We start from the raw sequence: 16,667 nt of genomic DNA on the forward strand, positions 1-16,667 counted from the left end.
ACAACCAAGCTTTTGGCATTAATACCACATCAAAGATGCAATAAAAGTAGACGTATATGTAATTAATGAACATGTAGACAAATGTATGATACCAACATGGAACACATACAAATAAACCGTGCACATTATCAGTATAGGTACAAATAAACTGTGTACAATATCAATATAAGAGAGAAAAAAAATAGGCTACCATATATTTATCATTAACCATTCCCAATCCTTGTTTACCACTCACAAACACACCCTGACACACACACAAAAATAATCAAGTGTATTGCCTTGATGTGCCTTTCTTAAGCCATCGCCAGTAATTATCCTAAAGTAATGACTTCGTGATTTTCCTTGTCGTTTCACAGGTTATATTGCGGGCAAGGCAATACAAATGTCATAACGTGTGCGATCTCAACCAATCAAACTTTCAAAAGGGGTTTATTTCATTAACTTCTTAAGTGACCCTATTTATGTTCAATGATTACAAAAGGAAGACTTTAAAGCCTGGTGAAATGACATTGTGACCCTTCAGCTCAACTGCGATGAAACAAATAACCTGTGCACTCATTCAATTGAAATCTATTTGTTAATTCATTTACATTGTATTAGACAATTATTTGCGCAAACAGCTATAATCTTGATTAATACTAATCAATAAATTGAAAACGAAATAGATAAAATGATTTTGAAAATCAATGTGAAAATATATCCATATTAAATCATTGTATGAACTGCTCGTAAATTCACAGAAAGTATAAATATTTACAGGAAGTATAATATACAAAAAGTGATTGTAACAAAGGGAATTATGATGATGTAGTACCATCATGTAAATCATTGAGTCTAATTAGGATTAAAGTCTCTCTAAACCTCTAACGCAAAAATTAAATACAATTACTTACATCGTAGTATCATCTGATATTCCCATCTTGAAAAGGTGCCATGGAGATTAAAATCAACATTAACCCGTTTTAATTTATTTATTCTTGAATAAAATTGAATATATAGCGCATCCACTTTATTTCTGTTTTAAAATCCGCTCTAAACCGTTATGTTACAAAATTAGTGATTTCATAATCATGTAAAGAAATAAACAAAGAGTACCCCCTCAAAGGACAAGTCCATCCCAACAAAAGGTTAATTTGAATAAAAAGAGAAAATCCGAAAAGCACAATACTGAAAATTTCATCAAATTCGAATGTAAAATGAGAAAGTTATAACATTTTTAAAGTTTCGCTGAATTAAAAATTAGTTAAATGCACATCCCAGTCGGTATGCAAATGAGGGAAGTGATGACATCTCTCACTCACTATTTCTTTTGTATTTTATCATATGAAATATGAAATATTCTAATTTTCTCCTCATTGTCCTGTGAAACAAAGTTTATTTTGCCCTGAACGTTTGGAACTACTATTGTTTAACATTTTATGGTTCAGTCAAGTTGGTCCTTATTGTCAAATCTGTAAAAATTAAAATATTGTATAATTCCAACAATAAAAAACAAAGGAAATAGTGAGTGAGGGACATCATCGATTCTCTCATTTGCATGTGACTAAATTGAGCATATAACTTTTTTTGTGAAAAATTAGCAAAACTTTAAAATGTCATAACTTTTTTATTTTTCATCTGATTTTGTTGAAATTTTCAACATTATGCTTCTCCGATTTTCCCTTATTTGTTCAAATCAATATTTTTCTGAGGTTGACTTGACCTTTAAATTATCAGTCAATTGCATGCTTTAAAATGGATTTTCCCTCAAAGGAAATAAAAATGTTTCGAAATATAAGCATCATAAATTTCCTTTCATATCACCGTTTCCATAACGGGGACGTTCACATTCATACATTGTAGTAATATACATGAAAATTAACCACCGTTCGCGGCGGGTACAACCACAAACTAACATGATTAAGAAATACCAGTACCAGTATTCGTTATATCTAAAACAAATGGTCGCGAATTATTATACTTCACATGTGATTACCATAATAGCCAATACAAATTATCATAAATGAATATCGGTATGATATCATACTTTGACTACAAGGTAGCAAGTTAAATATTGATCTTCACTGATTTCTAGATGTGTATACTTTCACAAATTTAATTTTTTAAGTCCAAATTTCTTTATATACATGTAGACCGTAGCCTACTGAGGTATTTATGGTTGACTATCATGATTGTTGGTGTCTATATAAATGACAAATACATCTTCTTATTTTAAATGGAATTATCGTGTTCTTTACTTGATGCCTTTTGTCAAAGTAGGGAAGTATAATTGTCATAAATTTCTACATATGATATGTACATCCTATTATGCCAATAAAATATTAGATGAAATTAATACATACATGTCCAGTGACATCAACACCAATTTCAATCGATATTGTTATATTAAGATGATATGAATTGCTATTATGATACAGCTACTGCTCATGTTAAATTATCTCTTTAAGCATATTAAATATCTTAGTTTCATACACTACCTATTATACATACAACTACTGTTCATGTTAAATTATCTCTTTAAGCATATTAAATATCTTCGTTTCATGCATTACCTATTACACATGGTGGGCGAAAGGGCCTCTGCAACCCAGAATTCTTACTTTCAAATAGATTTTTTTTGCCGGGTACAACTCATTAACCTAATCCAATGAGTGATAGAGATAACGTTTTAAAAATATTGTTTTTAACTTGCTGAACCCAACCCTCTACAAAATCAGCTCGAGAATTTCCTTCTTGGAGTGATATAATAGTCAATTGTTACCATGGTTACTAAGCTAAAACAAGGTAAAGTGAAGCTATGCCAGAGCTGACAGCCAGTTAATATTATTCAACATTAATGATGCAATGTCAATCATACTGGAGTATCACCAGTAAAGAATGGACATGATCAATAGGGTCATGTAACAATTATGATACATATATAGGTGTACAGGAAAGGAATATTGCAACTTATTCCACAAATCTCTCTTCTAGTCTGTAAAATCGAGTTCATGTTTGATGTAATCAGAAAACAAGAGAAATAATATCATCGTCGATTTAAAGGAATAAAAAAGATTATGAATTCTTTGAAGTTTTCATTATTCAAAACCATATGCAAGCAGTCATAATTCATATAGTGCAAATCTATAAGTTGCCATTTATTTGATAGTGAGTTAACATTGAAATTGATATGTTTATAATGTTTTGATGGATATCCGTCTGAAAAAATCATCTCACTTTCCGAGTTGACGTCATGATAACGCCAGGATTGAAAACTCGCATGTAAAGTCGGATGCTTGATTTCCCTCTAGATGCAATTATATTCGTATTCAGTTGACACTATCTATGATATTTGCATGCCCTTAAAGGACAAGTCCTTCCCACCAAAAAGTTGATTTGAATAAAAGGAGAACATCGAGAAGGCAAAACACTGACAATTTTGTCTAAATCGGATGTAAAACAAGAATGTCATGATATTTAAAAGTTTCGCTTAACTTGAAAAAAACAGTTATATACACATCCTCCTTGTCGGTATGGAAATTGGCAGACTGATGACGTCACCCACTCACTATTTCTTTTGTATTTCATCATATGAAATATGAAAAAAAAAATCAAATTTTCTCCTCATTGTCATGTGAAACAAAATGTTATTACTCCCTGAACATGTGGGAATTACCATTATTTTAACAGTTTATGGTTAAGTGAAGTCGGTCCTTTTTGTCAAATCTTTAAAAAAAATATGAAATATTGTATAATTCAAAAAAAAAAAAAGAAATAGTGATTGAAGGATATCATCGACTCTGTCATTTGCATATCGCTGAGTTGGGTATTTAACTGTTTTGTAAAAAAAAAAATTAGCGAAATTAAAAAATGCCATAACCTTCTTATTTTAAATCAGATTTCGATGAAATTTGCAGCGTTAATTTTGTGTGATTTTTGTTTCTATTCATTCAAATCAACAATTTTCTGGGGTGGACTTGACCTATAAAATTTCATTTCTTATATTCACATATGAGTCCTCCAAGGTCTGAGTTCTTTAGAGCTGTATCAAGATTCACCATTAATCCACCTCTATTTTTCCATTCCTGCAATACTTCTTTGAAAGCAGCAGTCGAGTCCTGCAAATGTTTGGTCTTTATCTTTTGTGTGTAGTTATAATCAAAGCCCAACTCTTCGCAAAACTCGCTGGATTCTCCATCAGGTAGAAGCCTAGATAACTTTGTGATCTCTCCATTCGTAACTACTCTTCCGGTTGTTCTACAAATGTAAGATATAATATCAAATGTTATGTTCAGGTTTGATTTAAAAAAAACGATCAAAAAACATAAATTTGTGATTTCGTTTTGTCCTTAGATGAAAGGGAGAGAGATCAGTGTATTTCATTTAATCATTATTATGATATTTGTTCAACTTGTCTACCTCACTTTAAAATGTTTAACGCATCGAGTAATTATGGACTTTCAATAAAACATAAGCTACGAGCTCTGCATTGTACAGAGCATTCTTGCCCGCAAGTGATGTCATGACTAATGAGAAAGGATAGCAATACGTTAATTTGCTTTAAGGCAAAACCAAAACAAGAGGGGCCATACAAATAATTGCTTAACGATAAAGAAATAAACGTAACTTGGTTTATTGTTTGCATAATTTTATTTATTTATTTATTTATTTTTTTTTTTTTGGGGGGGAGTGAAATAGTTATGAAGTTTTTTGGGGGAGGGGGCAGAAAAGCGTCTGTGGGATGTTATCATGTGTATGTGTGGAGGGAATGACAAAGGAACAGATATGAGCAGTGGTGATAATTGACCGTGAGTGGGATAAGACGGTGTATGGGGTAACATGATTGAGAGTGATTGAGTGTGATGAAGTATGTATGGTGCGTGGGAGTGATGCTTATTGAGTGAGTCTGGGGTGTAATGCTGATTGAGCATGTGTGAGCGTGATGGTGGAATGATGAATTGAGCGCGTTTGCGGGTACGATGATGATTGAGTGTGTATGAGTGTGATGCTGATATAGCCTGTGTAGAGCCGAGTGCGGGGTGTGATGATGCTCGCCAATATGTGTGTGTGATGATGATTCAGCATGTGCGGTGTGATGATGATGATGATGATTGGGCGCGTGTGGGTGTGATGACGATTGAGAGTGTGTGGGGTGTGATGATTATTGAGCATGTGAGGGTGCGATGATGATTGAGCATGTGTGGGTGTGATGATGATTGAGCGTGTGTGGATGTGATGATGATCGAGCATGTGTGGGTGTGATGATGATTGGCCATGTGTGGGTGTGATGATGATTGAGCATGTGTGGGTGTGATGATGATTGAGCATGTTAGGGTGTGATGATAATTGAGCGTGTGAGGGTGTGATGATGATTGAGCGTGTGAGGGTGTGATGATGATTGAGCGTGTGAGGGTGTGGTGATGATTGAGCGTGTGAGGGTGTGATGATGATTGAGCGTGTGTGGGTGTGATGATGATTGAGCATGTGAGGGTGTGATGATGATTGAGCATGTGTGGGTGTGATGATGATTGAGCATGTGTGGGTGTGGTGATGATTGAGCATGTCAGGGTGTGATGATGATTGAGCGTGTGAGGGTGTGATGATGATTGAGCATGTGTGGGTTTGATGATTGGGCGTGTGAGGGTGTGATGATGATTGGCCATGTGTGGGTGTGATGATGATTGAGCGTGTGTGGGTGTGATGATGATTGAGCGTGTGATGGTGTGATGGTGATTGAGCGTGTGTGGGTGTGATGGTGATTGAGTGTGTGAGGGTGTGATGATGATTGATCATGTGTGGGTGTGATGATGATTTAGCATGTGTGGGTGTGATGGTGATTGAGCGTGTGTGGGTGTGATGATGATTGAGCATGTGAGGGTGTGATGATGATTGAGCGTGTGAGGGTGTGATGATGATTGATCATGTGTGGGTGTGATGATGATTGAGCATGTGAGGGTGTGATGATGATTGAGCATGTGTGGGTGTAATGGTGATTGAGCATGTATGGAGTGTGATGACCTGTTCTGTTAAATTGAAGAAAAAATCCTGTTTTATGAATTTAGAGAATGATTCTGTAATTGCTTTCTGCAAAATCTTTCCTTTTCCCCTGTAAAATCAGGGTGTTTTTTTTTTACAATGTAGCGTGTCTTTGTCTTATAAAGGTGGTACGATGGCATAATAATAGCAAAAATGAAAGATCAAAACTTACTCTGGAATTTCTTGATGTGTTGTTTGATCAACAGCACCTTCTAGCTGTTCTACAAAAACAAGTCGAGAGAGAAGCAGCCATGAAGGAGTATTGTTTAACTGTATTTAAATGGAATTCTACAGGGCTTATGAAAACAAAAAGGTTTACACTTTGAAAAAGCCATGGGAATTAAAAAAATATACATGTGGGTAATTTTTGTCACATATATTCTTGTGTCTGGGTCTCATCTATCCAATGAAAGCAAAGGTTATGATAGAATGCTACACTTGAGTGAGCACTGTCCATTTTTTGTAAAGCTCGTAGAAATCTGTTTGTGCTGAAATGGTCGTTTTCACGCAGTGTCAAGGGGAAAGGGCGAAATCAAACTTACACTGCGAAACATATCTCATACATTTCCCTTGCACTTTTAGTCAATTGAAATAAAATCGGATACATTCAAGCATTTTGTAACAATTTTGCCACACAAAATGAAATTTCAACACTTAGTAAGCACAATCTTTACCCTTTTTGTGCCAGCTGGATCTGAGGACATAACTCAATCTGAACAAATGTTTATTTCAGACATCGGCATTTTTTTGCTAAGTTTTTATCATTTAACGTGGGTTTACATTTTTTCATTTAATATTTGTTTCTCCACACTTTTCCCAAGCTTGACAATGATTAACAAAATAAAAATCAAGCCTAACCCATTTCATGTAAATCACAGCTCAGTGTAAAACAAATATAGTCACGATGGCCTCGGTGTGTGGGGGAGTGGGGTGGGGCGCAATGCACTCTTCGAAGTGTTTTGGGCAAGAAAACAAGTTAAAAAGGTAACAGGTATCTTCAAATCAATTTCACTAGCTAAATTACACATGTTCTTCATGATTAAGGCCTACTTTTATTCGCATAACTATTTCAAAGTTCTGCGCAAATCAATTTTCACTAACTTTTCAAAAGTAAGTGGTGCTCACTCAAGCGGACATATTTTTTTCGACAGTTATATCGTCATTTGCTTAAATGGATCTGTACCAATGTTAAAATGTTGAAAATCGTCAGGATATTACAAATGTATTAATTTTAAAGGATTTTTTTCTAAGTGTAAACTTTTTTTGATACGCACTGTAGTTATAATTTCCTGTAAATATTGAAAGATACCAAAGCCGGGCCAACGAAGCTCGTTCTATATACAAGTCATCCCTTCCCAACCCTCCCCTTTACCCCTCCCCCCTCTCTCACACACTCTCTTTCCGTGTATCTATTAAAAAATTGACACTTTTTACAATATACATCTTTGTACCTGCTACAGTGAGTTGATAACCATGGTAATTCACCCGTTAGTTGTGGAGCTCTGCGATGAGAATACCTTCCACACTGATACTAAGTTAAACGTACTGTCATTGGTGGCCATTTATCAAGTCTAGAACATAGATGGAACATAAATATTAGCTATCTTTCAAAGCAATTGATACCTAGGTCATGAGGTATTATAGGGCGAGGCAATCTGCATTGATATGTAAACTTTAATAAACAAAGTAGTTCTTCCAGATGTTGTCCTTCCTGGCCGACTTGTAGGTTCAGTACCACTCTATCAGGTTGATTGGTTAGGTCCAAATTAAAGGACCTCATCCTGTCTTTGCCTCTCCATAAATCATCATACTTGACAATCTATAAGAGACAGAAACACAATTCATTTTTTACCTATCTTTCATTCGCCAATGATAAGGCCATTCTATACCAGCTAACGCAAAAACATAAACAAAATATAATAAAAAAAATGTTTGGTCAAACATCATGAAAATGATGTTGGAAAATGTTAAAATCATATAAAAATGTATGGTTTTCTCATTGCTATAAATCAGTTTCCTAACGTTTTCCTGCAACATCAAAACATTTTAAACATTTACCTAATGTATTTTAATAATATTAATAAATTATTACAATGATATCTTTCTGATGTTTCAAGTAAATGTTCTGAATCTTTTTTAATCATTTCTGAAACCATACATTTTGATATGTTTAAGCGGTTTTTTTAACATTCTAGTGCCGTTTACGTTTAAAGTTCTAAAATAATGTTATTTTAATAATGTTAAGGAAATGTCGCAAATATGGTTTCTTATTGATTTTTCAAGTGAATGTTTTCAAAATATTATTTGATTTCAAGGTTAAGTTCATCTTTACAACTCTATCCCACAACCCATATTATCTTATCCTATCCTATTCTTATCGTACTCTTAAACCTGCCATTCTATATCCTACACCTATCCACTAGAATCTTGCCATTGATTCCTATTTATGTGAAGACTTTTCAATACTTGGCATAATACGGTTGATATTAATTTTCTATATTCAACCTTAAAATTTCACCTATGAATTATTTATTTTTATGAAAATGATATGGTCATCATGCTATATACTTTTGTGAAACTTTTGATGGTGAAAAAAAGTATGTAAACAAAATCACTTTAATTGTTATATCTACAGTGCGTCCAAGAAAAAAACGAAACTGAGATTTATCATCGATCATTTATCATAACTTAATCACAAATACAATAGACACGTGACCTACCATTGTAAGGCTTAGAATCTCCTCTTCCATCTGAAATTACTTAAATTATTTTTCATCCACTCATGAGCGAGCAAAAACAATTTGAAGAAAGGAAATCAAAAACTCATTTGGCGGGGGTATCTGAATTTCAAAAAGAAAATCACATGCCCAAAAGGCCCAATATCTGCTTTTTAATTTGATACCTTACTCACAGAAAATGGTCGAAAAGTAAAAGAGTTTTGTTCCCTTGAAACAATGCTTGTATTTCCATAATTTCATTAAATAAACGTGTTTTCACCGGTTTACCACAGGAGCTATCGCACGGTTAACAAAAGACTTAATGCATGGCTGATCGTCAACAAAACGGAATGTCGAGTGAGTTTGAACGCTAGCCTGTAAAACCTCTTCATTTATTAAATCATTGAAATTCAAACCTTATTTCAAGTAACCAGAACTTTGTTATTTCTTTACAATTTTCTGTAATTGAGGTATCAAATAAAAGAGCAGATATTGAACTTTTTAAAAAATGTGGTTTTCTTTTCGAAACCCAGATACAGCCCGCCAAGTGACTTTTTGGTATCCCCTTTTGAATTTTTTTTTTTGCTCATTCATACGTGAATGAAAAAAAATTTAAATAGTTTCAAATGAAAAAGTAGATTATAAGCCTTATAATGGTAGGTCACTTTTCTATTGTATTTGTGATTAAGTTATGATAAATCATCGATAAATCTCGGTTTCGTTTTTTTTCTGGGACGCACTGTATATAAGTTGAGGTTTTGGTTATTCACTGTTTTCATGAATATTTATGACTTCTAAATCATGTCCAGATGACCAAACGTTTTCCCAATTTTGGCATAATGTTTTCCCAACATTGGCGTAATGTTTTCCCCAAGTTGGCATAATGTTTTCCCAACGTTGGCATAACGTATTTTTTTTCTTCAAACAACCCAGGAACAAACTAGATTCCAAAGCTGTATCATCGTCACAATTACTAGTTTTATTATTCGCGTGAAACTATATTTCTGCAGGTTGGGTCATGTACAAATAAAAAGGATGACAATTATTAAGGACGTTATCATAAGAACGTTATCATGATGTCATAAAAACATTAAAGATGGTTTTCCTCGACATAATAATTTACAACATTTTCTTTCCATCAAAAGCAATTAAACCTCACAATAAATTCTATTAACATTTTTGAAAAAGCTAAACAAATTTCAAAATAAAAAGCTTAATTGAAATTTTCTAAAATTATTGTGTGATGAATTTTCTAGAACGTTTGTTGTTAACGCCATTACATTTTGATAACATTGAAAGCAATTTTTTAAACATTGAAAATGTGTTGTTAAGATGTTTCTTTGATTTCTGTAAAACAAATCATAGAAATGTGAAAATAGTTTTGTTTAACATGAACTCTTGTCTACATTAAATAGGGGTTTGAAAAACATTTAAAAAATAAAATGGTGTTGAATATAATATCTTTAGAATAAACAAGTGTTTGGTACTGCAAAATCGTAAAACAGCCCTAAAAACGGACATACTGAAGCTTTTCGACATGCACTCATCGGAGTAAAATCGCATGAATGACTAAAACGCTAAAGCAAAAAATATATAATAGAACCGTAACCGTGCCGCCAGAAGGAGTTTGTAAGAACCTTTGCGTCATTTTAGTTGCTTCGGTTCAATAAACAGCTGGTACCAAGCCTAACTTGTTTGCTTGACAGCCAATCACGGCTCGCCATTTAGCGTCCATTGTCTGGTTACGGTTCTATTATATATTGTTTTGCTCTCGCGTTTTAGTCATTCATGCGATTTTACTCCGATGAGTGCATGTCGAAAAGCTTCAGTATGTCCGTTTTGAGGCTATTCTACGATTTTAAATACTTTCTCGTGACCTCTTAATGTTATTCATGTAATATTCTGATAGCATTTTAAAAATGTTTTGTTTCTTAAAAATCGTTATTATCAAAACGTTTTGAAGAATGTGTTTAGAAATATTTGTCATTAACCTGTTTGGAAAACAAAAATAAATAAATACTATTTAGCATAAATATTTTGATAACACATTTTCGTAACTTCTACAACCTTTAATGCTATTATTATCATTAGGTTTTACTGTTTTTATATGGTATTTTTTTATATCTAATGTTATCTATCGTAATAATAACAACATAATTTGTTTCTGATGTATGATATCATAAAAAAACTTCAAATAAGGATGTTTGTTGTACATTTCATTAGCACCTTTGGAAAATATTACAAAACTATTTTTTCAATTTTTTTGTTATTTTCATTTTAAAATCCAGTTTTTGCATCCAAGATATAACGTTATAATGATGACAGTAAAATGCTATTGTGTTTCTCTTAAAATGTTAAAATGACATCACAAAAACGTAAAAATTATTATGTTTCTAATACATTCTCGAAACATTTTTTGGGAACATCAGAAAAACGTTTTACAACAATGTTTTGTTGAAATATTTCGACAACATAATTTTCATGACTTTTTATAACATTAGATTTTATTGTCATAACATCTTAAGAATGTTTTTAAAATGTTATTTTGCATTAATTATGTAACATTATAAAAATATAATGTTTTCCTAAGAATGTTTCTTTCATGTCATTTTAACATCAAGATTGGACATTTTGATAAGATGTTTTAATAACATTTTTGAAAAATGTCTTTTAAATGTTTTCATGTCAGGTCATCAAAACATTATATGCTTCATATCATAATAACGTTTATTTAATGTTTAACATAGGGGAATAATGTTTCATTGATATTTTGCAAATGTTCTTAAGTTCGCTTGATCTTCGAGGGATTCGAATTAATAATGGAGAAACAAGTGATGAATGTGTCAAATTTACTCTGTAAATGCAAAGGAGCCAATCTGGTCCCTAATTACGCTCCTCTAAGATTGAGACGAGGGACCAGTCGTGATGGAGTGAGATTTCGGTCTTTTAAGAGTAAATGTTCACCTTTTAGGAGTGAAAGTTTCCATCTGTTTTTCACTTTCACTCCAAAAGAGGTAAAAATTCACTCTTGAAAGACGGACATCTCACTAAATCAGGACTGGTTCCTTATCTCACTCTGAGAGGAGCGTGATTAGGGAGCAGATTAGATCCTTTGCATTTACAGAGCGTGATAAGGAACCAGATTAGCTCCTTTGCCTTTACAGAGCGTGATAAGGGAGCAGATTAGCTCCTTTGCATTTACAGAGCGTGATAAGGGACCAGATTAGCTCCTTTGCATTTACAGAGCGTGATAAGGGACCAGATTAGCTCCTTTGCATTTAAAGAGCGTGATAAGGAACAAGATTAGCTCCTTTGCATTTACAGAGAGTGATTAGGGACCAGATTAGCTCATTTGCACTTACAGAGCGTGATTAGGGACCAGATTAGCTCCTTTGCATTTACAGAGTAGGGATGTGATTAGAATATCAAAATTATTATGCGGAAAATATTATACTCTTCGTGTTCATCCATATATTAATTTTGTTAATATGACAAATGAAGAATGGATTAAATTAATCAATTTGGATATTGGATTCGAATGAAATATTCATCCAAAACCAATTTTCAAACTTACTGCCTCTCCAACACGATCATCGTCGATGACACAAGTCATTGTGACGTCCTCTTCTGTCACATTGATTGGAACTTCTGTAGAAGGGTGAATATGGGCAAATCCTAATGCATGCTCTTCATGAATTACCATCTTTCAAAAGAAATAAATATGAATAGATTAGGGAACCATGACTGTAACTTATGAATGTTCCCATGGCGAAGAAAAAAAGAGTGTTTCAGGGTACATCATGTTTTCTTTTTGTGGGCATGTGTTGGTCCTCAAAATGACCCCCCCCCCCCCCCCCCACTCGACGTTTTGACAAGTGTGTTCTTGTCGTATTCAGGAGAATGAGTAAATTTTGTAAAAGCAGAATATTCATATGTAATAATGATAGAATAATAATATACGTATATTTGCCCAGTCTAGCCACTTCAGTTTCGAAAACGGTTCTACCTGCGGGCCCTGCTATTATAATTACACCGGCTTTAGCTGAGCTGCCTAGGCGCTCAAGCATTCAAGGAATTTCTTCCTATCGGGTACCCATCACCTCACCTGGATTGAGTGGGCATATAAAGCTTGGCAGAGCATGATAAAGCCTTTTACACCTTTTGCTCATTCTCCTTAAGACGACTTGAACACACTTGTCCAAATGTCGACTTACGGTGGTCCTTTGGAAGACCAATACATGCCAACAAAATAATGCACGGCGTAACGTGAAACCCTTACACGATTATGTCGGTTAATAATAATTCACTCTGAAATCTCTTAATCTATGACATAAACAAATGGACCAACATATGGAAAATTCAAAGAAGTTAATTCAGTGACATTTAGAGAACACTGATTATAACATGCACTGGCTATTATCTGAAAGCGATCTACTTACAGTTCATTAGGTTATTCTTGTAACACATTTATTACATTTTCTCTTCAAACAGTTGTAGTAGGCGCTGGTCAATTTTATCAAGAACTTGTAGGATCTATCATACAGTTATAAGCGTCTCTGGGTGGCTCTTAACCTTCTACAGTGTTATTCATAGAACATAATCAAATACCCCATATTGCTATGGAAGTACTATTATTACACGTATATTTTTTATATCTTAAATCGGAATGTGATTGCACTCAATTTATACTGGAAAATAAAAATATGAGACGCATTCCAGTTGTCAAAATTGTTTTTTTTTCAATATGATTATCAAACATGCAACAAAATCATTATTGAGCTATTGGAAATGTTGACGTTCTTGAAAATTGATACCTCTTTTCGCCCAGTAATGTCGTCAAAGAGATGTACACGCACAATGATAGGCATTCTCTCTTCTGGTAGTGGCTTTTCTGCAAATGGCAAGCAGCACATTTGTTTCCCTCTGAAGAACAAATTCTTGATGAATTTGATGTAAATCCAGGAGAAGTGATCTATCTGCAATCTTATAACACCCCTCTTGATGATACAGTTTGGAAGTCCTGTATTTCTTAATAGGATTCTCTCCTTGACTTCTGCATCTGCAATGTTAAAGTGACAAAGGGATACGTTACACAGGCGCGGATCCATGGGGGGGCCGAGGGGGCCTTGCCCCCCCCCCCCCCACCCTTCGGCAAAAAAAAAAGAGGAAAGAAAGAGGAAAAAGAGGGGAAGAGGGGAGAGAAAAGAAGAAAAAGAAGAAAGGAAGAGGGGGAAGAAGGGAAGAAAAAAGAGAGAGGAAAAGGGGGAGAGAAAAGAGGAAAGGAGAGAGGGGAGAGGAGGAAAGAAAAAGGAGGGAAAAAAGAGGAAGGAGGAAAGAAGAGAAGAGAGAGAAAGGGGAAAAGAAGAGGGGAAAAGAGAGGCAAAGGAAGAAGGAAGAAGAGGAGAAAAAAGAGAGAGGAAAAGGGGAAAGAAAAGAAGAAAAAGGGAAGAGGGGAAGGAAGGGAAGGAAAAGGGAGAAGAAAGGGGGAAAGAAAGAGAAGGGAAAAGAGAGGGAAAGGAGAAAAAAAAAGAGAGAGAGGAAAAAGAGGAAAGAAAAGGAGAAAATAGAGGAAGAGAAGAAAAGGGAGGGGAGGGAGAGGGGGAAGAAAAAGATGAAGAGGGGAAAAGAAAAGGAGGGAGGAAAGAAGAGAAGAAAAAAGAGAGGGGAAAGAAAAGAAGAAAAAAGAAGAGGGGAAAGAACAAAGGAGAAGAAGAGGGGAAAGAAAGAGAAAAAAGAGGAAGAGGGGGAAGGAAGAGAAGATAAAGGGAGGGGGAGGGGGGAAAGAAGAGGGGGGAGGAAGAAGGGAAAAGGAAAAGGAGAGAGAGGAAGAGGGAAGAAAGAAGAGGAAAAAAAGAGAGAAGGGGGAGAAAAGAAAAGGGGAAAGGAAGAGAAGAAAAGGGAGGGGAGAAAAAAGAGGAAGAGGGGAAAGAAAAGGAGAGAGAGGAAGGGGAGGAAAGAAGAGAAAAAAAAGAGAGGGGAAAGAAAAGAAAAAAAAAGAGGGGAAAGAAAAGAAGAAAAAAGGAGAAGAAGAGGGGAAAAAAGAGAAAAAAGAGGAAGAGGGGGAAGGAAGAGAAGAAAAGGGCAGGGGGAGGGGGAGAAAAAAGAGGAAGAGGGGAAAGAAGAGGGGGGAAGAGAGAGAAAGAGGGAAGAAAGAAGAGAAGAAAAAAGAGAGAGAAAGGGGAAAGAAAAGAAGAAAAGGGGAGAGGAAGAGGGGGAAGGACGAGAAGAAAAAAAAGAGGAAGAGGAGGAAAGAAAATGATGTTCGAACCAAAAGGGCGCCGAAATGATGTTCGAAGGAATGTCAAAATGATGTTCGAACTGGGGGCCGAATTGATGTTTGAACGGGGGGGGGGGATTGATGTTCGACGTAGGGGCGCCAAATTGATGTTCGAACTAGGGGGCGCCAATTGATACTCGAGCTAGGAGGGGGGGGGGCGAAATGATATTCGAACTAGGGGCGCCAAATTGATGTTGGACCTACATGTAGGGGCGCCGAATTGATATTCGAACTAGGAGGGCGCCGAAATGATGTTTGAAGAGATGTTAAAATGATGTTCGAACTGGGGGCGCCAGATTGATACTCGAACTAGGGGGGGGGGGTCAGGATTGATGTTTGAACTAGGGGGCGCCAAATTGATACTCGAACTATGGGGCGCCAAATTGATGTTGGACCTACATGTAGGGGCGCCAATTGATACTCGAGCTAGGAGGGGGGGGGGGCGAAATGATATTCGAACTAGGGGCGCCAAATTGATGTTGGACCTACATGTAGGGGCGCCGAATTGATATTCGAACTAGGAGGGCGCCGAAATGATGTTCGAAGAGATGTTAAAATGATGTTCGAACTGGGGCGCCAAATTTATACTCGAACTGGGGGGGGGGGTGGGGGGGGGACCGAATCGATGTTAGAGCTAGGGGGGGCGCCAAATCGATACTCAAACTAGGGGGCGCCGAATTGATGTTCGAACTAGGGGGCGCCAATTTGATACTCGAGCTAGGGGGGGGGCAAATGATATTCGAACTAGGGAAGGCACATTGAGTTCGAAGGGATGCCAAAATGATGTTCGAACTAGGGGCCGAATTGATGAACGACCTACATGTAGGGGCGCCGAATTGATATTCGAACTAGGGGCGCCAAATTGATGTTGGACCTACATGCATGGGCGCCGAATTGATATTCGAACTAGGAGGGCGCCGAAATGATGTTCGAAGGGATGTTAAAATGATGTTCGAACTGTTGGGCGCCAAATTGATACTCGAACTGAAGGGGGGCGAATCGATGTTCTAGCTAGGGGGCGCCAAATTGATACTCAAACTAGGGGGGCGCCGACTTGATGTTCGAACTAGGGGGGGGGGCGCTAAATTGATACTCGAGCTAGGGGGGGGGCGAAATGATATTCAAACAAGGGAAGGCAAATTGAGTTCGAAGGGATGCCAAAATGATGTTCGAACTGGGGGCCGAATTGATGTTCGAATGGGGGGGGGCGAATTGATGATCGACCTACATGTAGGGGCGCCTAATTGATATTCGAACTATGGGCGCCAAATTGATGTTGGACCTACATGTAGGGGCGCCGAATTGATACTCGAACTGGGGGGGGGGGGCGCCGAATTGATGTTCGAACTAGGGGCGCCAAATTGATGTTGGACCTACATGTAAGGGCGCCGAATTGATACTCGAACTAGGGGGGGGGGCGCCGAATTGATGTTCGAACTAGGGGCACCACATTGATGTTTGAACTAGGGGGCGCCATGGGCGGAAATCACAGGGGGACAGGGGGGACGTGTCCCCCCTACCAAAAATAGTAGGGGAGACACAATATCAAATCTCCCCCCTACTATTTTGGTCTTTTATGATGGAGAAAAATACATCATTCACATTCGAAATAATACATGTATTTAGAACTATTAAAATGACCTTACATTTTAAATGGG

The 16,667-nt window shown here is 36.2% G+C and overlaps 1 protein-coding gene across 1 annotated transcript; it reads right to left on the bottom strand.

The window, feature by feature from the left end:
• Nucleotides 1-1,655: 1,655 nt before the first annotated feature.
• On the bottom strand, nt 1,656-13,786 carry LOC129266953 (uncharacterized). Its single transcript, XM_064103202.1, has 5 exons — nt 13,547-13,786; nt 12,307-12,435; nt 7,639-7,834; nt 6,188-6,236; nt 1,656-4,236 (listed from the first exon to the last, which is right to left on the bottom strand). The coding sequence occupies exons 1-5, from the start codon at nt 13,643-13,645 to the stop codon at nt 3,972-3,974; spliced, it is 738 nt and encodes a 245-aa protein (XP_063959272.1). The 5' UTR covers nt 13,646-13,786; the 3' UTR covers nt 1,656-3,971.
• Nucleotides 13,787-16,667: the final 2,881 nt, after the last annotated feature.

Source organism: Lytechinus pictus, chromosome 8 (assembly GCF_037042905.1).
Source record: "Lytechinus pictus isolate F3 Inbred chromosome 8, Lp3.0, whole genome shotgun sequence".
Classification (NCBI taxonomy): domain Eukaryota; kingdom Metazoa; phylum Echinodermata; class Echinoidea; order Temnopleuroida; family Toxopneustidae; genus Lytechinus; species Lytechinus pictus.

Bases quoted from the DNA above. Each gene is read 5' to 3' on its own strand.
- LOC129266953 (XM_064103202.1), bottom strand. From the start codon at position 13,645: ATGTGCTGCTTGCCATTTGCAGAAAAGCCACTACCAGAAGAGAGAATG. The intron at 12,436-13,546 runs GTATCAATTTTC...TTCTTTTGAAAG, and splicing joins ACATTACTGGGCGAAAAGAG to ATGGTAATTCATGAAGAGCA. The intron at 4,237-6,187 runs GTAAGTTTTGAT...TTACATTTGTAG, and splicing joins ACACATCAAGAAATTCCAGA to AACAACCGGAAGAGTAGTTA.